This window comes from Marmota marmota, unplaced genomic scaffold, assembly GCF_001458135.2.
Source record: "Marmota marmota marmota unplaced genomic scaffold, marMar, whole genome shotgun sequence".
NCBI classification, from domain to species: domain Eukaryota; kingdom Metazoa; phylum Chordata; class Mammalia; order Rodentia; family Sciuridae; genus Marmota; species Marmota marmota.
The window spans coordinates 2256657-2284645 of NW_025999960.1; the positions used below are offsets into that span (position 1 = coordinate 2256657).

Here is a 27989-nt window from a genome sequence, read left to right on the forward strand (position 1 = left end):
AGAAGACCTAGAAGATTCTATATAGAAAGAGTCACAGCTAGAAAGTTTAGCAAATGTGGCTAAATATGAAAAAATGAATTTATTTGTATACATTAGGTAGCATAAAAATGTTGAAAATGCAATTTTTAAATAATGTCTATTGTAAGAGCATTAAACAAGGAACAGTCTAAGGAGATGTGCTTCATATAAAAAACTGTAACACAGGCTAAGTGTTGTAACACACACCTATGATCCAACTAGCTGGGAGGCTGAGGCAGGAGCATCAGAAGTCTCAGGCCAGCCTGGGCAATGTAGTGAGACCATCTCAAAATAAAATCTAAAGAGGGCTGGAAGAGATAGCTCAGTCAGAGTACTTGCCTTGTATGTACAAGGTCCTGGGTTCAATCCCTAGCACCACAAAATAAATGAATAAATAAATCAATAAATCAACCATTACATAAAGAAATTAAAGAAGACCCCAATAATTGGATAAATATATACAATTTCTTATCTATGATAAGAAAACTCAATATCAAGATGCCAATTCTCCAACTTTGATATAGACTCTCAATATAATTCCACTCAGAAACTTCTATAATATTAATAGAATGGTAAAGGTTCATAAAATAAGCAAGACAACTACAAAGAATTACAGAACAGTTATTATGGCAGATATTAGAAATATTTTAAGACCATAACAATTAAGACTAAATAGTAGCATGGAAGACAAATGAACTTAATAGAGAAACCAGAGCTAACACATATACATAGAGATTTAATTTATGACAGTTTTAGTGGCTCTGTAGATCAATGGTAAAGTACTGTTCTTCACAAAATAAGAGACTGAGACACTTGGTTATTCATATGAAAAACAAGGAAAAAAGTAAGAAAGGAAGTGAAACTTAAATATAAAGGTCAAATGTATGATTCAGAAAGGTTTAAAAGCAATTTGGAACATCTCATGACTTCAGAAAAAAGATGACACCAAAGGTGCAAACCACAAAGGTGAAGACTGATAAATTCTACTGCACTAAAACTAACAGTGCTATAGAAAGTCAGCAAATGACTCGAACAAGCACTTCACAGGAAAAAACTATCCGTAAGTGGCTAATAATAATCATATGGACACATGATAAATATTATTAGTACTTAGGGGAAAAACAAACTAAAACATAGTGATAAAATATTTCATGCACATAAAATTTGTAAAGTATTGGCCTAACCATATCAAGTAATGACAAGAATGTTATGTATACTCTGGTGACCACAGAGTATATTGTCACAACCAGTTCAAGGGAAAAAAAAATTTAGTGTAATTAATAAGGTTAAAAATATGCATGACCTATGACCTAAAAAATGTCATTTGTAAGAATATAACCTAGGGCAATCCATATACATATATATCAGATGTGTAAAGAATACTTACAAAAAATGATTTGTGATAGCAAAAATGATAAACACAATTTTCTTTCCATGTTATTCTGGATAATAAATAATAGAACAATTCTATCGCTGATACAGCATTAGATAGAGTATCATACAGCTAAAATATGAATGGAGCAATAGAAAACAGCAATAACACAGATGAATCTCAGAAACAGTATGAGTGAAAAAGCAAATCACCAAATAATAGGTATGATTAACTTATACAAATTTATCATTTAGAGATACAAATGTGATAAAATCATAAAAGTAAGAGAAAAACACAAAATTCACAATTCTGTGACCTCCAAGGATACTCGGAAAAGGTGTATTGGAAGAACACCTAACATTGGAATCCTGTAAACTTTATATAAATTTCAATAATGTTTTATCAACTCAAAATTACCTTTTAAGGTAAACCAAATAGATTATATAAAAATGAACCAACGAACATGAGCTAAAATGCCACAGGGTTCAAGCCTTTTATTACAAAGTCTAAAATTCATTATAAAACTTGGCTGTATCTCTGCCAAGTTCTTACTCTAGCAATTTCTCATTCTGAATCATCAGAACATCATGTTATAAAGGCAGACTATCCCAGTGAATAATTGTGTTTTTGAAACACTGCTCCAGAAAAATGACAAAAATACTATAAAATATATTATTTATTTCTGGTTCACATTTAATTAGATGTCCTATAGAGACAAGATGCTTCAGAAGTAAATTACAAAAGTTACACTGGGTTTCACTAAGTTGCTTAGAGCTTTGCTAAATTGCTGAGGCCGGCTTAGAATCTGTGATCCTCCTGCCTCAGTCTCCCAATTTAGCAAGGCTCTAAGCAACTTAGTGTGAGGCTCAGTCTTAAAAAAAAAAAACAACACCTTAAAAAGGGATGGAGATATGGCGCAGTGGTTAAGCTCTCTTGGGTTCAACTTTTGTAATTTGGGGAAAGTTATCTATTTGATCAGCTTTTTCAAAATAGTCTATTATCTGCTACAACATTAATTTTCTATAAATAGCATTTCAAAGTCATCACTGGACTTCCAGAGTAAAAACAATGACATTGATGACCTCTAATTGTTTAAACCTATTATTCAAATTCAAAAATTTATCTTTTCCCTCTTCCAATAATCTAATGAGACTTGAAAGAAGTGCATCTGAATCTGAAGAACAGACTGCCTGCTGGAAGTTGAATTCCATTTTGTTTTCTCCTCTTTTTTCTTTTTTCTTCAGTACTGGGTATTGAACCCAGGGCCTTGCAAATGTGAGGTAAGCACTTTACCCACAATCCTTTTTATGTTTTATTTTGAGACAGGGTTTGCTCTCGCTAAATTGCTAAGGTTGGCCTAGAACTTCAACCTTCCTTCCTCAGCCTCCCAAGTAGTTAAATTTACAGGTGTGCACCATCACATCCTGCTCATCTCCTAAATGTTTTAAGACCTAAGCCTTTATATACAGACCCACCTAAGACCTAAGCCCAGAATTCCACAGCTCAACTGAGTTGGTTGCCAAGTACTTGGTCTGAGCAGAATTTTAAAACACACCTGGAGCCAGGCGTAGTGGTGCATGACTGTAATGCCAGTGGCTTGTGAGACTGAGGCAGGAGGATCACAGGTTCTAAGCCGGCCTCAGCAATTTAGCAAGGCTCTAAGCAACTTAGTGAGACCCAATCATAAATAAATAAATAAATAAATAAATAAATAAATAAATAAATAAATAAATAAATAAATAAATATTAAAAAGGAATGGAGTGATTAAGCTCTCTTGGGTTCAATTCCTGGTGTCAAAAAAAAATTGTTTTTTTAAATAAAATAAAAACACACACCCACTGTTCTGGTTCATCTAACACTGCTCTGGAAAACAACAATGCAGGCTCAGGGGACACAGCCCAATCCCAAGAGCCTGGGAGTCACACAGCCTGTGCTGCTAGGCATCCGAGCCAGAGATGCTGAGAATTAAAGAGAGGCAAAAAGGAAGCAGCCTTTCTCATGAAAACATCCGAGATTTCTGCTAACTACCTGTATCTGATATCTTTACTCTAAGACAAAAGCAATTAACGTGGAAGTTTCCTTTCACAGACACTAGGGACATTTAAATACAATATTTACTCTGTTAGTAACATATCCCAGGATTTGTCCCAAGAAATTCCCTAGATAAAGTCCTCTCCAAACTTATGATTCCGTGAGTTCAACAGGAAATAAGGCACCTGGCCAAGACAAGCATATAAATAGAGCTACAGACCAACTGTGCTCTTGCAGGAGGGCAATCAACCTGAAACTCCCTTCAACTGTTTTTGTAATTCTTCTTGTCTTCTCTCCAGACTCATGGCCAGCTTTATAATAATATCTGACACTACCACAGCTCTTATCCTTTAACAGTCCCAGAATGCCACCCCGGTTTAAATGCTTGCTCTACCAATGCAGTTCTCACAAACCACAACAGGTATCAATGGCACATAAAGAAAAAACTCCTGAGAACAGGCCAGGAAAAATTAGACAAGGCAATACCCTCCACACTGAGACCATTCTAGTTACAAAGACTTGTTTAGATTGAGACATTAAATGTACACACAAAGACTCTTCCAAATATTGTATCTACATGATTTATGTGTAGCCCTAGATGTAGTTAGGAGATAATGAATTATGTAAATAGGGTAACAAGACAGCAAACAACCTCCTCCTCAACCTTCCAGGAGGCTCTGCTGAGCACAGCAGGGTTGTAACTCTGCTGCTCTGTCCTGATTAGGCCAAGAGCATCCTCAAATGCAATTAAATCTCCCCAAATGTCAAAATACAGCAAAGAAACCATAATGCGGAATGGCACAGGAGCTCTGCATCTGGAAAGATTCACTGTGTGATTGATCGGGCCTGTACTAGAGCTCCGCATGATCAGAGCAAAAGGAAGAAAAAGAAAAAGAGAAAGAAAGGCTCAGTATTATGGTCCCAACTGGTTTTCTGAGACATGAAGTCTGAGATTGTGCATATTGCTAAGGATAACAGTGAAACAGGAGCCCCACATCACGGGTGGAAAGCTTGGGAACTTGGAAGACCAAAACAGCGAAATCTGTTTTGAATGTTAATAAGAGGGTTTACCACTTTCCATTCATAATTGCTCATGGCAGCAATAGCCTTCTTCAGTTATTGCAAATGGGAAAAGAATTTGAAAAATAATTTAAATTTGAATTTAAGCAGAGAACAGACTGGTCATATCACATTAAGTATATTCTGTTGGTCTAATCGTAGAAAACCCTTTAAAAGCGAAAGGAGATTTATTAAGATGCTAGAGGCTTCTCCACAACAATATTAAAAACTGGGGACTGAAATTTCAAGACACAAAATAAATGACACAATGTGGCACCTTAAGGATCAGCCTCCATTTTTAGATCCAGCACTCTAATTAGCTGTGACAGGGAATGAGAATTCATGAGGCAACAAGGAGTAGCACCAGATGCTGGGAGATGACAGGGACCTGGAAGGAAACAGCCACAGCAGGGCAGACCCTGTTAGTCCCAAGGCTCCAGGGTTGGACTCTTGAGTTCAGCACATGGGGAGGAGGGGGCTGCAAGCCAGCTTCCCTCTCTGGGGCCTCCTGGAATGTGCTGCACAGGAAAACTCCAACATGGACCTCCAAAGGGAGCCTCCCATTCGTCTCGGGTCAAGGGAGAGCAGGGTTTTTGCAAGCGTGGATGGACCTTAAAAATCATCCACTCTGCTCACATCACACTTCAGGGAAGGGAGGATAGAGAAACTGGGTGATTGATTGCACTGAGCTACCTGGAGTCTTATCCTCAGGGCTTGGACCTCACTTAGAGAAGTCCAAACTCTCTGTTCCTTGCTACACAAAGCAGAGCGGCAGCAGCTGGCAGCAACACAGACTCAAGACCCATCTTGGGACCCATCTCTGGAGGACTGATCCAGATACTACTTTTCAACAGGATATCCAGAAGATTGCCATGCACATGAAGGTCTAAAAAGCTCTGCTCCACCCCGCAGTTATCACTCTTCCAAAGCAGAGCACAGACTCTAGAGACAAACCTTCTGGGTTCAAACCTCTGCTCCTTGTCTTACTAACTGGCACATTCCCTAAGTTTTCTGTTTCTTCGTTTTCATCTGTACAATCATCACAACATTTATGTTGTAGGGTTTTTGTGAGGGTCTTTGGTAATTTCTAATTATTGTTCAAAACTATGTCAGAATTCTGCTCACTCCTGTCTCTGCTAGGCTGGTTGCTCCTCAGCAGCAGGGAATTTCATCTGTACTGTGTGTCTCTTCCATTTTCCATCCAGATGCTGTCGGCTCCCTTTTCTTTACCAGAGGGCTGGCCTCTGTGGTCTCCATCAATGAGCTGTCCCACCCTCTAGCTTTTGGTTTCATTCAAAATGGGGAGCCCTGGCCCTAGAACAGACAATGGGAGGAGCTGGAGATCAGGGAATATACTCCCTAGACTCCCTCCCCAATGGGTCAATTCAGGTTTGCTGGTGCCTGGACCAAAGGTTCTTTTCAAGATAACCTCTCCTGCTGGATGTCTTCTTTTTCTGCTGTCACTGAAGACAGTGCCCTGCTACCTGTGTACATAGTTCCTTTGTAAATAATCCTCCCCCAATTATCCTAATGTAAATGTGCCATCTCTCCTTTTGTGACTTACTAGGTTTCCTTCCATGCATCCACTACATATTTCCTGCAATGTGCATTGCTACTGTGCTAGGTGCTAAGGGTACAAAGGTAAAATAGAAATGACAAAAGTCTCTGCAACCATAGAATTCATATTCTGGACCTAACACCATGTCAGACACAGATCAAACATGCTTCCAACTGGTTAAATAGAATTTCCTCTTTTCATTAACACTACTTCCCAGTGCTGGATCAAAAGAACTTGTCATCAAGTACACCAAGAGCCAGGTACTTTATATACAGCAGATATGCCAACAGAAAGTCAGGAGGCTTAGGTAACAAGCCACACAAGTGACTCTGAGCCTTGTGGATGGGTACAGCTGAAAGAAGCACTATGTGGATTTGAATCCAAATCTACTCATTTTCATCCAATAAAATCAAAGACCTTGAAAATATTTTACTGAGAAAGTGAGATTTTAAAAATAAACATGGGAAGGCGAGTTTTGTGGTATTTCCATGAAATCAAACCACTGTGTAGCCTAATCAGTCCCCCACCCACCCATATCCACACACCAGACAAAGCAATAGCCCACCTACAAAAATTCTAGAGTTTTTTTATTTTAATTTTTATTTTTCATGTATTTTGTAGAAACCAGCCACATTTCTTAGGAGGCAGATGGATTAAGCTAAATATATTATTAGTAATATGTGTCACTTAAAATTCTGAGCTTGAGGCTTTGCAAAATCATCTTTCCACATCTGCTTGAGAGTTTCATCAAAGTATTACCCATGTTTAGAGACCAGAAAATGTTACTGATTCCTTTCCTCCACTCTTCCTTCCCAAAACCTCAGATTAACTGCAAGCAAACAGATTCTTTATACATTTAGAACCACCCCCAAGAAGAATCACCAGAGGACGACAGTGTCGCCATCTGCAGTAGAGATGGCAGTATTAGCAATAAGACTATTTAATTATTTCCTGATGCCAACAAAGGTATTCACCTGCTCCTGCTTCAGCTGTTCCCAATTAGAAAGTAAGTAAACCCCATAACAACAGTCCTTAAATTCCAAAACCATAATGGTTAACTCAGTACTAATATATCTGGAGTAGAAAAAGGGAGAGGAATCACAATGAGAAAGTACACTTAGTATGTGTTCAAAAGTGGAGAAAGGTTGATGTTGATGTTTTTGTTAGTATTTGTCAACATTAAGCAGGGTTGTTTTAGTTCCTACTTTATGCAAGGTGCAAGCGGTGCAGTAAGTTTTCCTGCAAGACCCATTCCATTAACATTAAGTGAAGCAGGAGTATACCACACACTGGAATTTGGGGGAGTGGTGACTAGTTAAAGTCAAATCAGTGACAGTCTATTTTTTTCAGTTTTCTCCCAGTGAACTCTCATTCTTACTAAAAGAGAATTTAACTCAGCATAGAAATGGACAGAATAAGAGTCTGAAATTCTAGTAAAGTGAACTTTTTAACAACACAAAAGCAAAGTGGTAAAAAGTAAATATACCATACAAGCATACTCTCGGAACAAAAAATTTAATGAAAAAACTGGGAACTGCCCACTACTTTTTAAGCAAGTATAAGAAAATGTAAAGTCCCTGACTTCAATATTAATCTTATTTTCTCCCCTCATTTACTTGATAGAAGTCAGATAACCAGGTGAGATAGATACAAAGATTTTCATGTGTTTGGATCCGTTTAGACACGCAAAAACAAAATGCTGTGTCTGGTTATACAAATGCACATGGATTGTTCTAGCCACCACACTTACCACATCTGGGCATACACTTAAAGATTTTTAGTACAATTTGATCTAATTCTTCTAAGCCAGAATATCAGCTCCCATGTGGTTCCAGAATACCCCTTCCATTATTATACAGTTTTTCTTGGCTACAATTTTCTCCTGATCATTCATTTCTTTCTCTACTACAACATTTAAGGAAGTTTATTCTAATTCCCATAAATTAGGATATGTACGATGATTATTTCTTTTTATTAGAATATTATTTTCCTGGAATTAGTCATTTGAAGAATATGTATGAACTTTAAATGATATGTATAATGCTGTATTAAGCACTGTCAGGATCAAAAAAAAAAAAAAGATACCATGAAGACTTTAAGGTATTTTTGAAGTTCACATAATAAAGGCTACAAACACGTGGTAGCAACTGATAATCACAAATCACTAAAGCATCAGTAAATGCAATGGGCCCTCAGATGAAGGGACCCAGACTAGCTGGATGCCCAGGAAAGAGTATTTAAAAGGATTGGCTTTAGGCAAGAAGAAATGACTGAGTGGATAAGGTGAAGGCATAGAGATGCATGACCAGAAAGGAAAACCATGGCAACCAGCAACACAAGGTACATTCCAGGGGAAGTGTGCAGAGCCATTTGACTCATGTAAACTCACAGTCATAGGAAGGCACTGGACAGGTGGACAAAGAAAGGGCTCAAAGTCAATCAGTCTATAAGTACCAAGAGAAAAGCTCTATGGCCAGACAACGCCTGTTCTAAGCCTAGTCCTAGAATTGCCTACCTGGAACCTGCCTACTAAACTGGGTTTACAATAACACTAGCTACCTCAAAAAGGTTCTTTAAGCATTTAAGTATTGAAATATTATCACAGTGCTTAGGACATACCAAATGATAAAAACAATATTTTTACTTTGTTTTCACTATGAAAAACCCTGAGGGGTCTAGATCTTTTTGAGTCACCATTAGAGGGGTCTTGATGTAGAGTAACATGACAAATTATTCATCTGGAAAACAACATCCAGATAGAAGCCACCTCTTCCCACATCCCTTCATGCAGACATCTCAGTGATATCTGCGTCTGGACAGTCAGCCATCCAACATGGATGTGAACTGGCTTCTTCCCCAGCCATGTCATTCCATGATACCCAAGGCCCTCCAGAACCAAGTCCTTCACATCTGTTCATACCAGCAGACTCCCAATAATGCTCTAGTACCCTCTCTTATATATGCTGAATTTCACAGTACAGTGAACAGGAATTAGGTCAAACATTCACATATTGATTCCATGTTGTACTCTTGTCAAGTTATTTTCTCTGAGCTCAATTTTTTGACATGTAAAACATGGAAACAATAAAAGCAATCTGGATATGTTGGAAGGAGATTTAAAGATAAAAGAAAAGCAATCAGCAATTCAACACAGAATGCTAGGCACTGAGAGTTATCTAATTAACTCTGAAGGCAATCCTGTGAGGTAAATGTTATTATCACTCCCATTTTACTCATGAGGAAACTGAGGTTTAGAAAGATAAAGAACTTGCAGTCACCACTGGGGAGACTGGCAGAGTTGCATCTGAACCAGAACTCTGACTCCAAGACTCTTCATCACCCTCGCCATCCCCATGGTCTCAGAACCCTAAGAGGGTGTGGTGTGGGCCTGGGGGCCAGCCCAGGGTGTCCCTGACCTCAGTGCCTTACCTGTGAGAATGACTGGTTGACAAACAAGCCACAATCAGCAGGAAATCCCTAACACCTTCTATAAAGTTGTTTATTTACTATCAAGTTTTTAATCCCTAATGCCAAAGGACTGGCAGCCATTTTGGTGGTAGAGGGAAGGCACAAGAGTCAGGCTAAGGTCCCAGATGCTCACCACATCACATCTCTTTTCCTTCCAGAATTAACACATTTTAATGAAAATTTCCATCTCCTGAACATATTCTGTCTTCTCCCTCTCCTGGATGCAACTTGACAAAATTTGCAATCAGGTTGGCTTTATGCCTCACTGTGAGTTTGAATTTCTTATGAGCTACTTCTTTATTCATTCCTCGCCAGTCTTTCTGTTTCTATGCCATCAATAATTTTCCTGTGCTCAACACATCATGCTCTTTTCTTCACCTGTTTCAATATTGTTCTGTTCACTCTATTGTTTTGCTTGGGAAGCTTCCCATTTCTTTATTTTGACAACTCAAGGCCATTTTTTTTTAATGGCAGTTTCCACAGTGCGTTAATGCACTTTAAACTGTTTACTTAATGTTCTTTAAAGACCAGCATCCAACACCTCACTGGGAAAAATAACTTGCTTCTGCTAGTACTGCTTGTGTGTCTGCACCTTTCATAATATAATGGTCTTCTGTTCTCTTTTCCTTTGCCCAGGTACAGAATGTGCCCTAAAATGTATGTTGGGGCCTCGGCTTTTTCACTGAGCAGACAAAAGGTATATATTTAAACTATAACCACTTCTTTCCCTAATGAAATGTTGCCTTTTTTCTCTCATGTTTTGAAGTGTCTCTTAAACATCAGGAAAATACAAGTCTGACATCCACAGGGAGGATTTATTTCTTCTGAGACACCTTTCTGAATTTGCCTCTTTAGTAAGGCATTGCATGCCTTTACCAACCTGAGGAAGGACTGGCATGCTCCGATTTTTTCAAGTGGGATATAAGAAATGCAATAATTTCTCATGTGGATGAACCTCTGTCCCCTTCCCAGGACACCACTCCACCCTTTCTTCTGCATTTCCTAACGTTTGACATACCCTTCCTTTGGGCTGCCATGGTAAGCAGATGGGTGACCTGTATAAATAAGCTGGAGTTTGACAGTTTTACAAACCAAACAGATTATATATTTGAAAAAAATGCTTTCAGAATGTACCACATTTCCCATGTGCTTAATACTGGTCTGCCACAAGCAATTGTTCACAAAACTTTTTTTTTTTTCCACCATATCACTCCCTTTTACCCTAGTTTCAGTAAATAATATTTTGGACTTTTTATTTTCTTCTTTTGTGTTTTAGAACAGAAGTCATCATGGTGGATATTTCTTGGAGGCATGAATCCTTCTGCCTCAAGATATTTCTTGTCACTTTAAACTGTACTGTGATTAAGAGGATTGCCTGGGACCTCTGCGGCTGTTCCAACTCTGTGTAAACACAGTCAGAACATAATCTGGTGGATCTGTTTCTGTGAGCTGTGCTTCATGACAGTATTTGGCTTCTGTTATAAACATTAGCCTCTTGCAGGTTAAAAATATCTAATAGTTTTAAACAACCAATCACATACCAGCTGTGATCTCATTCGACTCAAGAACCAAACTGACCTGGATTGGTCAGGCAGAGATAAAACTTATGACAGAAGGAAAGAGTAACACCTGCTCAGAAAGCTGAACCCTCTGAAGGCATCTAACCCTCCGTGTTCTTCAGGGAGGTGCTATCCTTAACTGACAACTTAGTCACTTATTAAAGGTATGAGATTTCAGCCTTCTCCTACAATGAATTGATTTTAAAAGCAAAGACTCAGGATTCGGGCTACAGAGGTGTGATTTTCAGTTCTCCATTATTAGCTGAATTTTTGCAGGGCAAGTTACTATCCCCCTGTGTCCCCATTACTGAATCTGTAAAATCTGGATAATAATGGTGCCAAACACATGGAGTTGTTATGAGAAAAAGTAAATTAATGTATGTAAAATGTTTAAAACAGTATGCAAATATAGTAAATAGTCAAATTTTAGCTATTATTACAAATGATGCTCAATATATTCTGGGGGTCACTTAATGGAATTCATTATTATAGCCAATAAGAGAACTATTACCTCATCTTCTAGTAGGTGTTTAATAAATACTTATGAAAATACACTCACTGAGGTAATGAGATTTTATAAAACCAGCATAAAAGTCAGTGGACACGGAAGAAAGTTGACTGCACTTGTAACTTAGGGCAATAAAAAAAAAAAAAAACCCTCCCAAGATGAGGTGAGCACAGCTAAGAGTCACTTTTGGCTCAGATGGATTTAGGATCAGGAGGTCAGCAGAGACATATCCACCTCTCCCTGGCTGAGCACCCACTGGGCAGCAGGTGACAAGAAAGCAGGAGGAAAAAAACAAATCTCTGATACTCATATAATTTAAAGTTTTCCCAAACTAGATTTCTCTGTGTTATCCCAAATTCAAAGAGACCCCTCAGCTCTATTTCATCCTGTAGTGGGTTAAGGAGATCAAGACAAGAAGAAACCTCAAGATTACCCTGGTTATCTTTTCTTCCTGCCATGTAGATATTCTAATTCATTTCCCATGTGGAAATCAATCATGTGACCAGATTAACCAGAGGGGAAAGCACAGTTTATGTGGGATAAATATCGTGTCAGAGAGCAGCCTCCCTCTGGGAACCCCAGGACGGGACTACTCCCAGGAGACACCAAGGGAAAAAGAGACCAGCAGCAATGTCTAGGTAGACAGACCTCTCGCTGTACCAGTTCTGCTTCATTCCTCAGGGAAAGCAAAAAAAGGCTGGAAAACACCTGACTAAAAGGGAACATGGATTTATTTTTCATATTCTTCCTCAATATTTTTAATTTCTTAGGCCAAAGGAAATCAATAAAAACAGAAAAGCAATCATTTCCTGACTATGATTGTTTTCTCTTAAAAAAAAAAAAATAAAAAACTAATGGCATGCTAGTATACCAAAGAAAAAACTGCTTTGGCTTTTAGAAATATGCATTAACTTTGAATCATAAAGTAACACACACACACACAAAAAAAAAACCACACAATCACTCAGAAATGTCACACACAGAAAGTTTCACAACAGAGCAGCACAACCTTCCAACATGAAACCCAGTAGGTACCATTTACGGGCCCAAGACCGTATCTATATCATTGTATAGCTACCGCACTGCTGCTTTACAGAGCTTTCTAAGAACCGTATTTAACGACAGCGTACAGATGAAATGTGACACATCCCCTTCACCTTAAGGTAAAGAATATCTTACTGAAAAGTGCTGAGCCAGGTGCACCAAACAGAGAAGCCCACTCACCTGCAGCAGGAGGATGACATGTCTGACAGCCAAGCAGAGCGTCAGCACCTGTTTCAGTCAGCTTTCTTTGCTGCTGTGACTAAAAGGACCTGACCAGAACAATTGTAGGGAAGGAAACGTTTATTTCAGGGCTTACTGTTTCAGGGGTCTTAGTACATAGAAGGCTGGCTCCATTCCTCAGGGTTCAACGTGAGGCTGAACATCATGGCAGGAGAGGGTGGCAGAGGGAAGCAGCTCACATCACGGTGATCAGAAAACAGAGAGAGACTCCACTCTCCAGACACAAAATATATACCCCATCAGATATTAATTCACTGATGGGTTAAGACTCTTTCAACCTAATCATTTCTCCTCTGAACCTTCCTGCATTGTCTCATAAGTGAGCTTTTGGGGGGCATCTCGCTTCCAAACCATAACAGCACCCAGTGGGTAAAAGCCACTTGGACCCCAAAAGAGTCAGTCAGCGACATAGGGAACAGATGAATGCTCCTAGGATATTTCTGCTTTCCCCACAACAGGGCCTTTCTAGAAGTTGCTCATAAATCCTTCCCGAAAAATACTGTAAAAGGCTTGACCTCCATATCCTGGGAGTTCTATCCAGTGCATCAGATGAATGTGGGTTCTAATCTATACAAATTATGCAACCTTTCTGAGCTCTATCTTTCAAGTGTGTAAATGTGGTGGAAGACCTACTTCCCAAGGACATGGTGACAGTTAAAGAGCTGAGTCATACTCGCCTCCTGATGTTCCATACTGGCTCACCCTTTCATCTCTCAATGGGAGAGAGATAATGATAACAAAACCCAAACTTTCAAGACATGGAAAAGTAGCAACACAGATATATGAAACTGGTGGCTCAACTGCAGAATGACTAGACATCTCCAGATAAGTGTGCAATAATAAGTGCCAATTGTGTACTTTACCTGATTCATGTCATTTATAATAATTATTAGTTATTTTAGTGAACTGGGAATCAGTCAATTCAAATTTTTACTGCTACTAAGAGAAAAATCTCAGACCTAAAGCCCCTCTGTATGACTCCCAGGATCAAGGTACCCAACCACTGAGCACATCACCACTCCACTGTCATTAAAGGTAAACAAGGAGGGAAACTCTACAATCCCTTTTGGAGAAAATTGCATCCTAGGGTGCTTTGAATCAACATAACTATTTTCCTTGTGTGAACATTAAACTGTTTATTACTATTTATGTTCTAGGACTCAGAATGTGAGATACAGACTTGGTCAGAATTTATGTTGGCCAAAGTGAATTCCTGGCAGTTAGTAGCTGCTTTCTGATGTTGAGCCACACTTACTGCATCGCTTAGGAAAATGTAGTCAATATTAGGTTACAGAGCTTCCAATCAATCAAGCCAGAAAAAGATATTTACTTTGCATCTGCTCATTTTCTTTGCCATGTAGAAAAGTAATCATCTGTTCCAGTACAAAACATAACAGCTGCTTGGACACAATACACACAAGAAGAAATGATTATTTTAATCAGAAACTGGAAATCAAAATTATAAACTTAGCATACTGAATGAATAATAGGAAGGTATTAGCAATCCTGTGAGGTTGCAATTATTTTCTATTTTTTTTTCCTGGAAGACAATTGTAAATTGAGAAAGCTTAAACCAATTAGCAGATGTGGATAAATGACATGGTTTCTCCATGTAGAGGGCTAAGAAAATACATCCTTGAGGTTCCTGTTAACTTTTCTTAAATATGAAAACTATAAAATTATAAAACTATAAAAAGGGATAAAGAAACGTCTATAGGGCTGGGGTTGTGGCTCTGGGCTGGGGTTGTGGCTCAGTGGTAGAGCACTCGCCTAAGTATATGCCAGGCCCTGGGTTCCATCCTCAGCACCACATAAAAATAAATAAAATAAAGATATTTTGTCCAACTACAAAAAATAAATATTAAAAAAAGAAACATCTATAAGAGACCGTCTTAACAGAAAATATTGAGCTTTCACAAATATGCAGGATTCAATTATGGTAAAAATCTCAGAACTACCATTATGTCACTCTCAAAAACAAAACAGTACCAAATGGTTTGAATTTTCTAATTATCACACTTAAATAATATGCTCCATCTGGCCTTATGAGCAGACTTTCCCACAGAGGAATCTAAATCAGATAAGCATGCCACTGCACCGTTGCCCTTCCTCTACAGGATGAAAGTCCCTTGGCATGACTCCCAGCCTCCTCTACCACAGGACTCCTGCTGGCTTCCCCAGTCTCATCTCCCACCACTCATGTCCTGAGCTGCTGTAGTTGCATACACTCACATACATGCACACATGTGTGCACACTCACACTCTGCTATCACATACTTCTGTGTCTTTGCTCATGCTGGGTTCTCTGCCTGCAGATGGTTCTACCTCTTTCATCTATGAAGATTCAGCCTGAGCCAAAGTTACCAGGTTGGCTAAAATAACATCTCCTGTATATCCCATAATTCTCTCATTGCATTCGCCAGAGAAATTATCCTTTTATTTGTATGATTTCCCTATCCTTCAGAGGTAAGCTAATCCATGCTGGGCCAATGAGAATCTCTTATTGAGATTTGGAATGAGGACACAGCAACTCTAGTTCACCTCTTACAGAGAACTGAACTGAGTGGCTGTATGAAGCTAGAGTTGAGGCAGTTCTGCACTCGTCAAATTAACCCCATCTTTTAAAAGAGAAGAAAAGGAAAACAATATAAATTTCAATTTTTTTCAAAAGCAGAAGAGAGATTATGAAGACTATGAAGCCCTTAAGAGATCAAAAAAAAAAAAAAAAGAGTAAATGTGTCAACTTAGCTAGAAACCAGCCTCATTATACACCCTTGGGTGATAGAGATTTCGGTATGTCCTACCAATAAATAACCCAAATTGCTTAACCAAGTTTTATTTATAAAGTTCTGTGGCTTAGCAGTAAATGATCCTTAAAACATTTGTATATCATAACTGTTTAATAAATGTTAATTAAATGTATCAATGAATTTCCTTTTAAGAATCAACAAGAGTCAGTTTGTAAATGTACAGTTTTGACAACCTCTGGGATAATCCCGCTGAAAACAACATGCATTTAATCTTAATAAATATTGACATTTTCCATCAATATATTTGACCTAAGTTCCAAGCACTTAGGCAGTCAAGAATCCAGGATGGAAAAGGAAAAAGGAAAAATGACACACTAGCAAAACATCCTCCACAGTCTGTTTAGTGTCTCATGAGAACCTGTCATTACGATATCTCATTTTAGAGTCAACCTCAAACCTCCAACTCCCACACAACTTCCAACTGCACACATGCCAATGGATTATGGCAATTAAACAAGAAGAGTAAACATGACAGTGCAGTTTCATGCATGTTTGAAGAAAAGATCATAGACAGAGTATCAAGTGACATGAGACCACCCTCCCCTGTCTCCCCTGTATCATTTCACAGATAAGAAAAACCAAGATCCAGGGAGGTAAATAACTGGCCCAAGAACTACAACTTAGAAGCCAAGTAAAACCCAGTTTTCCATCAGCTGGGCTCCTCTCCATTCTGTTTTCTCCTTTATTTATCTCCAGGGCTAGCAAGGAAAAAGCTATTCTCTTCCAAAAACAAGCAAATGAAAAAGAAAAAGAAAGAAAAACAAAAACTAATCAGCAATGCTATATTATTCGAGTTCTTCATAAACAACAAGGGAGGAGCAATAATGAGAGTTTAATGCTCAGGACATTCTGTTCTCTTGGTCTTCAACCATAATCACACTGTTATTGTCTGCTTCTAAATGGCTGGAGATTGGCTGCCAATCTCCACGTATCTGAAAGGTTTACCTGTCCTTTGCAGCTGTAAAGAAGGGAAAATTATACTACTTCTCCTGAACTTTGCATGACAACCCAAACTACTGTTTTATAATTAAAGAGACTACTTTTTTTAATCAAAGCTTTTTTCATCATAATTGCAGTAGGGATCATTATTCCTTTTACAAAGTCACATTCCTTTCACAGTCACAAAGAAAAATCACTTAACAGAGCCAAATGCAAAGTATGAAAACTTAACTGTCAGGAACAAAACACTCCAGCACTCAAACACTGAAATACAACAGTTATTCATTACCTACCCAGGGCATGTCCAACTCTTAGCATAAAACACAGACAACTCCTTCCCTCCATGCCATTCTGCTGGTTGTCTGAGGTTAGTGGGTTTTATTTATTTCATTTTTTCCAATTATGATATGTTAATTGCCTTCATCCCCTAAAAATCCATACTTACGTTCCCTTTAAACATTTGACCAATATTGTATAGGTTAAGTCATTAAAGGGCAAATCTTGAATGCTGGACCCCTTATGGGAACAGTAGCTTAGGGTGATTTCAAAATCAATAGCATTTCTAGCTTATGAAGTAATAAAGACTATGGTTTGAATACTATAAATAGCATTAAAAATGCATTAATCTGTAACATGAAATATATCTTCCTATATGATTATAAGATTATCTGAAATGCTATTAAAATAAGTCTTCATTACTTTATTGTTTCAAACTAATGACTTATTTATTAAAGTGATGTTTTATATGATAGTCATTCTAAATACATCAAAAAATTTCATTAAAAAGAAGTCAACAGTCTCAGAAGCAAAGAATAGCTATGAATTTTGGGACAACTAATAATGAGGATGGCATTCATCAGTTCAGGATAATGATCACAGGCACTCTATTACCTTGCCACACTTTGATGGACTTTCCATCATTGCTACAGGAATGCTTTCCATTTATAATCTGTTTTCCTCTAAAATATTGTAAACTCACAAAAGGAAACTAACCAAACCCTATAAACAAGTCTAACCGAGGCTATACAACTCTCCATCATAAATACAACAGAAACAGGGGGAGGGATTATGAAGGGAAACAATTTCTAAATAATCCTTCCACAGTGGCTTCTGCATAAAATAAACATGGGAGAAAGGGGTTAAATCTCAAAATTTATGAAAACTCACAATTAAAAGCTATTATAAGCTCTTTTCACATATTAATTCATTTGTATTAACTCATTTGTTTGTCACCATAACCCCATGGGGTAAGTACTAGTGTTACTGTTTTTACATAGGAAGAAGCCAGGAAAGAGGGTTGAAACAATTTGCAAATGCTCATACACCTGGTAAGCAGTGGCACATAATCAGAACCCTAGCGCTCTGGTAGAAATCCATGTTATTTACTACTATATAAGCTGCCTATCTCAAAGATTTTTGTAAGAATTAATATTGTAAGGTGTGTGTAACACTTGTTACATGGTTCTGGCCACTAGTACGTGCGCGCTACAGGGGTACCTGCAGTGTTGATCAGTGTTGATGGAAATCATGATCAGAATGCAAGCTTCGGAACTGTAAGAGAATTTTCAAATCGTTTACACTTCTACAATTCTGTTTTCCTTCTGCTGAACAAAATGTCCCTCCAAACTCTTCTTGAATTTTTTTAAATGTTTCTCTCAGGCTGTGTATATTATTAAAATCTGCCACATTGAATCTACAATCCGCAAATCTAGATTAAAACGTGTGCCAATTTTCAGGACAACAAACCCACCTAATTATCTGAAACCACAGTGATCTATTACCCAGCCTAGAGTAACATCCTCCTGAAGGAATTATTTATATATTCTCTGAATGTTTACAAGATGAACTCATGCTACTTTTACTGCAATCACTCCAAATTCTCAGCAGGTTACCTTGAAAAAGAGGATGAGAGAAAAAAAATTAAAGTGGGTGGTAGTGGCATTAACCAAAAGAGCAAAGAAATGCAGCAAACTCCCAACAACACCCTAAGGGCTCTGACTGTTCTGCAAAAGAAAGGAGAGCTGGTTGGTGGCCTTGAAGTCATAGCTGTCACCCTCCAAGTAGCACAGACCAGAAGTTGAGGATTCCAGATGGTGTCTGTTGAGGTGACAGAAAAGCAGGAGACCTGAGATCCTGTTCCAGAGCCTACTGTGACACTGAGGGAATTTCATGCCAACCAGAAATGCCTACATTCTAATAGCTTTCTCTTTCAACATATGTCCCTGTGCATCCTGTTGGAGGCAGATGCCTAAGCTTGATTGCTCTACACTGAGGAAGGAAAACACGGGAGCATCCACTGACTGAAATTCACAGGGGAGTCAAGATTGCCAAGAATCAGTACCCAATCTAGATTAAGCAGAATGAACCACGAACCAGGAACTGTCAGCAGTTAGAAACTCCACTGACTGCTATTCATAAATTAAAAGGAATTTTGCCTTCGTAGCATGTGATTTATTTGGAAGAAGCTTTTAGTGCTAACTTCTGAATGAAGCCAAGAAATACTTTATTGAAATGATCTGCTCTTCTACTAAGCTCAGTTCAAGAATCAAATCAGAATTCAATAAACTTTTGGATGAACTCAGCAAAGTAATTCTGGTCTTAGCACACACTCTGGGTCTGGTTCAGAAGGAACAGTATCACTCTCAACTAATAGAATAAAACAAACAAAAAACTTATCTTCACATTCTTTCTCCACCAAAGAAAATGCTTTTCTGCTAAGTTGCATATTTGAGAGAATAAAAATGACTAAAGGAACTTGGGAAACCAGCTTGTCTATGTCAACTGACCAAAGAACATAAAACACACACTAATGACACTGTCCCAAAAAACACAGTTACCAATTAAGAAGCCTTGCAACACTAAATGATACACTCAGTATTTTTAAAACTAAGTGCTTTATGTATTTTTCAAAATAAATTTCTCAGCATTTCTATTAGTCCTATAGCAGACATCACCATTTGCTCATCCTTGCCAGTAAAATATTTCCTTCTCCATAAAAGGACAATTGTCTGCAATAACCACTCACTTCCCTCCTCCAGTGCCTTAACATTCCCTGAGCACACCTGCAACCCAGGTACACATTAAGGGTACATATTAAGTCTCTGTAAAAGCTATTGTCAACAAATTATGAAAAACCTTGGGGTCCATATGGGGCAAAGATCAGAACAGGATTTCATTTTGATCTTATGTTCATATGATAGCACCTTGGCCATAAACTGTTATAACGTTATTTGGCAATATATATCTTTAATTATGCCAGTTGGTTTGGTCATCATTATATAATGCAGTCTGAAAGTCATTGCTTTCTTGGGTCTGCCAACACCATGTTCCTACCTCCCCCAAATCCATCACAGTTACCATCTAATGACTGAAGGGTTTATACCAATGAAAAACATTGATTCCATGGCAAAATGTGGCCCAGGTTTTTAAACAAAGTAGTGATTAAAGAATTTGCAAAACCTCTTTAATGTGAATCTAGGTTAATGTGTACGTCCAAGAGGTGCTTGGTGTCTATGAGGTGCTTCCTGTTCTTAGCATGATCACTGAGGTTTCCACTTTTCATAAAAAAGATTTTAAAGTAAGGGATGAGAGAACTATTAAATAAATATACACTCCATTTTTAAATGTTGGATGTATTTTTTGTGTAGGCACATTAGTTAACTCCGCATCTTTTCATACAGTCATTCCATTTATGAAAGCAGGAGCTGAATGAGATTGAAAAATGGCTCATCTGAAATCAATCAATGGCAACAGTGTACAGGGGAAAAGAGGAAGCGAATCCAGTTATTACTCATCAATATTACAGGCTTTTAGCACAAGTTTTTTTTTCTTTCCTGTCACCTGCAAATCTCACTTCACTAGTTCTGAGCTACTGTCATAGCCAACGTGAGGCTGTTAATGATGATCTAAAACACTTTTGCCTTCCTCACAGGACCATGAGTGTGTGGCATAAAAGTTCAGAATCCTATCTCAGGAGTTCAATTTGTACAGCATTCCTTACTTTGGGGGGAAAAGTGTGCAATGCAAAGTCTACAGAAATAAAGCATTAAAATGACACTTAAAAGATCAGTTACCCATTTCATCAGTGAAGGTCACACAATATTTATATGCCTCTCCAAGTCCCCTGAATTTAATTACCTTACAATTTCACTATAGTGCCAATCTCTTCTCTAGTCTTAAATCTGTATTGGTTCTTTTGTTTGCATCCTTATGTACAAGGTTATTTATAAGAAAGAATTTTAAGATCCACTAAAGTGAAAATAGAACTACGGTCTGACACACTCCTTGAGAGTAAAAGAAAACAAGCCCATTTTGAAGCAAAAATATAATGATCATCACTCAGTGGAGTTCTATGGGGGCAGGGTTTTGTTTATTTCACTGCTATTTCTTGGCACTGAAATATACTTCTTGGCACCAAAAATAATGCCAGGAACACACAGTAGGTGCTTAGCAAGTATTGTTGAATGAATGGCTCATAATAGACCTGCAGGGTCACAGAGAAAAAAGGAAACATCCAAGAATTCATCATCTTCAATGCCTATAGTGGTCACTGTTATTTACATATTAAATGAATCAAGAATATGAACACAATATTTATTTATTTATTTATTTATTTATTTATTTTTGCAGTGCTGGGGCTGCAACCCAGGGTCCTCATATGAGGAATGCAAGAGCTCTATTACTGAGCCACACCTCCAGCCCAGGATAACATTTAGAATTCACTGAACTTTCTAATGTGAAAGGGAAAGTGTGTCCGTGTATGAATTTGATGTTTTGAAGAGGGTGGGATGGGGAGGAATGTTTACATACAAAACATTTCTCTTTTAACACAGAATAATTCAGTAAAAGGTAGTATCAACTGAAATGCCATCTGATTCCAGGGTATATATGCTCAGTTAAAGATTTTTTCATTATACTTTCTACTTATAGGACAATTACTAAATCACACATTAAAACAGGGAACTAAATAAATAGCTTCCATTAGGATTTCCCTGAGTTTGAATTTTTCCTGTGTTAGATAATTTCTGAAAAAAATAAAAATAAGAAAAAACACTTCACCTGATAGTGGTTAGCCCAATTTTTTGTTAGCCCAAACCAATGCATGCAACCAAAGTTGCAGAAGTTCAACCAAAAAATGAAACTCCCATACAAACTCATTCCCTGAAGGCTCATCACTTGCACAATACATCCTGGGGATCAGAAACCCACATGAGAGTAATAATACAGTATTCACAATACCAAGCTAATAATAAAACCATGTTGTCTGCTCAGTGGAGGGCCATGGTAGACCAGGAGCAGATTTACATGCTTGTGATACACACTACTTTTGATCCTGACAACCAATCTGAGAATAGTGTGCTACATGTAGGCTCACAGAGGTAAAATAACTGGTTCAGAATCAAGTGATAGAGCCATGATTTAAATGCTCTATCTACAGAATCAGAGATGGTGGAATAGGATTGCATCTTTGAACTTTTTCTTGATTTACCTGATCACTTTCTGACAAAGGCATAAGCATACTGTTCAAAAAAAATTTTAATACTAATCACACTTATATCTAAATATGTGGCACTTTTCTTTCCGAAAGAGGAAATCTATGACAACTTTTACTCTCAAGGAGGAGAAATGGTCCTTGCCCAGAAACACATTAATTTGGTGGCCTACTTCTGGATGTGCAGTCCACGGCTCTCCACTGCCCTTTTCAAAACAGCCTGGTGCTTAGAGTTGAAAAAATAAAAAGTAACCAACAAAAGCACATCACCAAACTCCATGTGTTAGCACCCAAATTCTCCCCAATTCAGAGGTACCAGCACCAATGTCCAAGCAAATCAAGGTGTCTCATTTGTGGACACATGGATGACTGCAAGAATCATTCTACCCATGAGAGTTCAACGGGGAACAGCCCCTCGCAGAATGATAGCAGAGTCTGCTTCCACTTCAGAGCTAAGTCCTCAACTGTGAACTTCAGAGTGTGGCAAGAGGCAAAGTGCAGGTATAGGAGTCAAGGAGCCTTGGTTCTAATCCCAACTCTACCACATACTAACTTTGTAAATTGGACCAACCAAAGTTTGTTAACCTTTAAGATTCTCAGTTTGCTCACAGTAGTGGGAATTACAATATCAACGCTCAGCAGATACAGTGATGGTGCGTGGGATAACACATAGACAACAGATAAAAATCTTCTCCCACCCCCTGAAGGACCCTCTTCATTGGGGTGTTGGAACAGCTGTTATGTTGTCAGAAATTTTATAAGCTGATTATTAAAAACAACCATTATTGAAAATTAAATTATATAAACTTAAATAAACTGCCCTTAAAGCAAAGTTAGTAAGGACTCAAAGCTTGTCACTTCACTTTACTGTTACCTATGCTCTTGAGACTTTATGTCTATTAAATCTGTCTGGTAGAAACACTGCATAATGGCAGGCAAACCCAATCTCATCAGTGATGTCACACTTGTGCTTGAAATTAGCCATGTTAGATGTTTCATCTCTGCTGAATTCTATACACTCTCATGATCCACTCCTAAGTCAACTTTTGTGCCACCATAACCAAAAGACAGGACAAGAACAATTTTAGAGGAGGAAAAAATTATTCAGCACTCAGGGTTTCAGAGGTATCAGTCCATAGATGGCTGACTCCACTGCTCTGGATCCCAAGGTGAGGCAGAACACCATGGCGGAAAGTGTGGAGGAGGAAAGCAGCTCAAGATGTAGAAATCGGGGCAGAGAGAGCTCTGCTCAACAGGAACAAAATATAAACCCACACCCCCAATGACCTACTTCTTCCAACCACACCCTACCTGCCTCCAGTTATTACCCAGTTAACCCATATCAGGGGATTGATGCGCTGATTGGGTTAAGGCTCTCATAACTCAATCATTTCACTTCTAAATCTTCTTGTGTTGTCTTACACACGAGCTTTTGGGGGATACCTCATATCTAAAACATAACACACTCATTAAGTTATTCATTTCAAAAAAAATCTAAGCAACTGCTATTAGACAGGCTCTGCATCTGAAACTGGGGACACCACTGTAAGCAAACACAACATGATTCTACCTTCATGAAGTTCACAGTCACACTGCAGTCTAACTTCTGTCCCACCTTCATAATCTCCAACCCTTTCCTAACTCCCTTTTCCTCCTACTTTGCCTTCTGTTAAAGAAAGAAAGAGGAAGAAAGAAAGAAAGGAAGGAAGGAAGGAAGGAAGGAAGGAAGGAAGGAAGGAAGGAAGGAAGGAAGGAAGGAAGGAAGGAAGAAGAAAGAAAAAGAAATTTGCAATTTTCCCAATTGCTTTATATTCCTTTCCTCCATGGCTCTCCACAACAGGTCCAGATTTTCTCAACATTTTGACCCTTCACCCTTCTTTCCTTTTCCTCAGGAATTTTGCACACTGCTTTAATTTTATCTACTCCCAATTTTTAGAGACCCCAGTTCAGTTCTTTCCTAGCTTTCCCTTCTCAGTAACCCAGACCACCATCCACCCAACTGTTTAAGCCAGAAACCTGAAAATCCTTGTTTCCTTTCTTTCCCTCTTCCCCATCCCAAACATCAGTACATCCCATATTCAAAATATCTCCTAAAGTCACCACATTCTTTTATCTCATTCTCTCTCACCTTCAGTCAAGATCCTTTCTTTCCTCACCCAGCCATATAAAGCCTCCTAAGCCTTTTCCTTTCTTTACTCTTGCCTTCCAAACACCACACACCACAAAGAATCTAGAGAAAACCTTTTGAAAAGAAATGTAATCAGGTCTCTCCACATTTTTAAAATAAAACCTCCAATGTTTTCTGTTATGGTTTGGATGTAGAAATGCCCCTGGAAAAGCTCGTGTTTTGAAAGCAATGGTCCCCAGTATAGCACGATTTAGAGGTTAAGCTTTTAGACCATGGTTAAATCATACAGGGTATAACCTCATCAGTGGGTTAATTCACTTGATGGATTAATAATCTGAATGGAGTATTAGGTGGTAACTATAGGCAGGTGGAGGTAGATAGAAGAAGTTGGTCACAGGGGGCATGGCATGGACTATATCTTGTCCTGGTTCCTCTGTCTCCCTCTCCCTCTGTTTGCTTCCTAGCTGCCATGAGCTGAAGTGGCTTTCTTCCACCATGCCTTTGTGCCATGATGTTCTGTCTCACCTCAAGCACAGGGCAGTGGAATCGGCCAACCAAGGCTTTGAAACTAGGAACCAGAATAAACTTTTCCTCTTTTAAGTTGTTCTAGTCAGGTATTTTGGTCACAGCAACTAACAACTAACACATCTTCCGAATGAATCCAGAGTATAACCCGCACTTGCTTTTACGACAAATATGGCCTTTTATTTCCTGGGCCCTGCCCACCCCCAACAATATCCCACTTTCTCATCATTCTCAAGCTGAAACTTCTCTACCCAGATCTTTGCAGGGCTGGCTCCTCACCTCATTCAGCATTGAAGGGGCCTTCCCTGACCTGCCAACCAAATTCCCCCAGACCCACCAGTAATTCTTCATCACCTCCAGCTTCACGCTCTGCTTAGCATTCACATTGTTCATTCATTGTTGAGTGTTTACTGTATGTCTTTCTCACCAGAAGGAAGGCCATACAAAAGCAAGCAGCTAATTCTCCATATTTGCTAGGACATTTCTGGTGCCTAGAACTTGCCTGACTCATGTCAGACACTCAGTAGACACTAATGAATCCAGCAAGCAAGCAAACACTCAATCAATGAGTGTTAAAAAATTAAAAATAGCAAAGCAGACTAGGACTGTAGCTATACAGTAAAGAGCTTGCCTAGCATGGGTAAAGCCCTGGGTTCAGTCCCTAGGAATGAAGGGGGTTGGAGAGATCACCAAAACTGGGAATTATTAAAAACAAAGACCCTGAGAGGATAAAGTTTTAATGGACCACACAGAAAAATAAGAATAGGAATCTAAAGTAGTAAAGTGTTAACAGTATGAACAGAAGTTCCATATGTCAAAATAATTGGGAGGCCATTCAGCTGAAGCTGCTCTAGCACCCTGGACTTTACATAAGCAAACCAAAACACAACTTAGAGGAAATGGCAACATGAAACTCTAGCTTAACCAATCAGAAATCATCAACTGATCTCTAACTAGGGACTTTCCCCTGGAATGATCTAAATAAGGATACTGCCACACTTTAACCCATCAAGTATTTCTCTGCTCTGCTTCTGTATTCGCCCTGTAAAGGTCTCCTCTTCATTCCCCTGCATTAGCGCCTCAGACCAGCTGTGGTTTGGACTGGCAATTCACTAATCACTGCTCAAAGAAACCCTTTAAAACTGTGAAATGTCTATATATCTTTTAACAAATGTGTGCTAAATTCTGACTTGCCCATGGTTTGAGCTATTTGTGAAGCAATGTAATTTAGTTGAGCACACCTGTGCTGAAAAATACTGCTAATTTTCATGGCTAAGTTAAAATATTCAAAAAAAGAAAGAAAAAGAATAAACATTTCATACTCAATTTTCCTGCATCTTCTAAAATGCTAGAGGAGTAGAGTCCCCTGGACTTCCTCCCATACTTGGGCTGTACTAACTTCATGGCAAACAAAAAGAGCAGGGAAGAGAGGGGGTAGTGGGAGAGCACCTTCCTCCCCCAGAAAAAAGGTAGGTGAGGTATCACAGACCACCCTGCATCCCCTAGCTATTCCTTTCTCATCCAATCTAATATAGGCTAAGAAGGAAGGGAGGAAGGGAAGGAGAGAAGGAAAGGAAAAGGAGGGAAATGTGGAGAGAAGGGGATCTCAAAGAGTCGACTCAAGGCTTTATTTTTCCAGCATCACAGGTGGCACTATAAGATACTGGACACTGAAAACATGCACAGCCAAGAAACCCAGGCCAGTACCTCATCAGGGACCACACAGCTCGCGGTGACACCGGGAATCCACTGCTCTTGGGTGCTGGTGTAAGTGAGGAATGGCAGCCATCCCACGCTCCTTTGTGAGGGAACCGCTGTTTCCCGTTCTCCCGGTGGGAGTGGGCTGGCAGTGAGGAGGGCTGGGGGCTCCCAGGCTGCTGTAGGCTATGCTGATGGATGACCCCGTTGCTCCTAATTGTGCACAGAAGGGAGGAGAAACAAAGTCAAAGGGAATGACCAGGCTGGCAACCAAAACACCAGCACCCTGCCCCAACCCCCAGGTCCTACTCCCTAGAAGCAACCATTCCCAAGTCTCTGAGCCCTTTGCTTCTGGTAGTTACTAATATATATATATATATTTAAAACATAATTACATTATTATTTATTTTAATCAGTTTTACAGCTTATCATATTGATTTCCAGAAGATCAGAACTTAGTCCCCCGTAGGTGGTCACCAAGGCACCCACAGACAAACACACTTCTTTACCCCTCACATTCCAACTATGGTCTTCTCATAATATTTGATTTTGGTGGTATTCAGGATTAGACATTATGATGATCTTATCAAATAAATGTTCATAGCTGGGCCATCTGATGTACTCTTATTACATTTTCTATTATGAATCCTCTGAGATAAAATTTGTAATCACCAGATGGACAAAAATTTAAAAGTGAGATACTTGCAAATGATGCCGTGAATATGAAACAAAAGTGATTCTCCATGACCGCTACAGTCATTTCACAAGCAATGACTCAGGATGTGACCCAGTGAACATGTTTCTGACCTAGCAGCTCCACTTCAACAGTTGTGCCAGAGAGAAAGCCTCGTGTATTTGCACAAGAACACATGCACAAGAACCTCACTGCAGCAGTTTATAAGAGTATAAATGTGGATAGCCTGAACTACAAAATTAGAATGATGGCTAAATTATGATAATTAAACATTATAGAGCAGTAAAAATGAATGAAATATAGCTACATACATCAACACTGATGTATCTAAAAAGCCTAATGCTAAATGAAAAACAAAAGTGATAACATTCATGAAAAGTTTCAAAATACTATGACTTAATATTCACTGTGTATATATAAGAAATAATGCCCTAAAAATAAAAAGTGTCAAATTCAGAATTATGTTTATCTTTGCAGAAAGAGGGTAGGAACTCAGGTCAGAGAATGTCATTTTCTACATGTTAGAAATTACATCCTCACTTAAAAAAAAAAAAAAAAGAAAGAAAAGAAAAGCTAACTTTCATGGGTTGAACTTTTCCTTTAAATGTTTCCTCCTAAAGGTGATGTCAAATAAAAGAAATCCTACTCCATTCATGTAGTCCAAACCAAGGTTTAGGAATAGATTACTCTTCTGAAAGGAAAGTGCTTCCAATATTTACTTCTATGACTCCTTCTTTCTGCTGCTGGATAACACAAGGAAAGACCACCTAGCACCAAGATGCTTATTCTAAATGAGCACATAAAGAGTAAAGAGGGGGCAGACTCCTAAAGATCTGTGCAACTCAG

The 27989-nt window shown here is 38.6% G+C and overlaps 1 protein-coding gene across 1 annotated transcript in view; it reads right to left on the minus strand.

The window, feature by feature from the left end:
- Positions 1–27989, minus strand: part of Tmtc1 (transmembrane O-mannosyltransferase targeting cadherins 1) — a 269839-nt gene that overhangs the window by 209874 nt on the left and 31976 nt on the right. The window contains exon 6 of the mRNA XM_048802437.1: positions 26459–26662. Within this exon, the coding sequence (XP_048658394.1) occupies positions 26459–26662 (204 nt within the window). The remainder of the gene's footprint in view (positions 1–26458; positions 26663–27989) is intronic.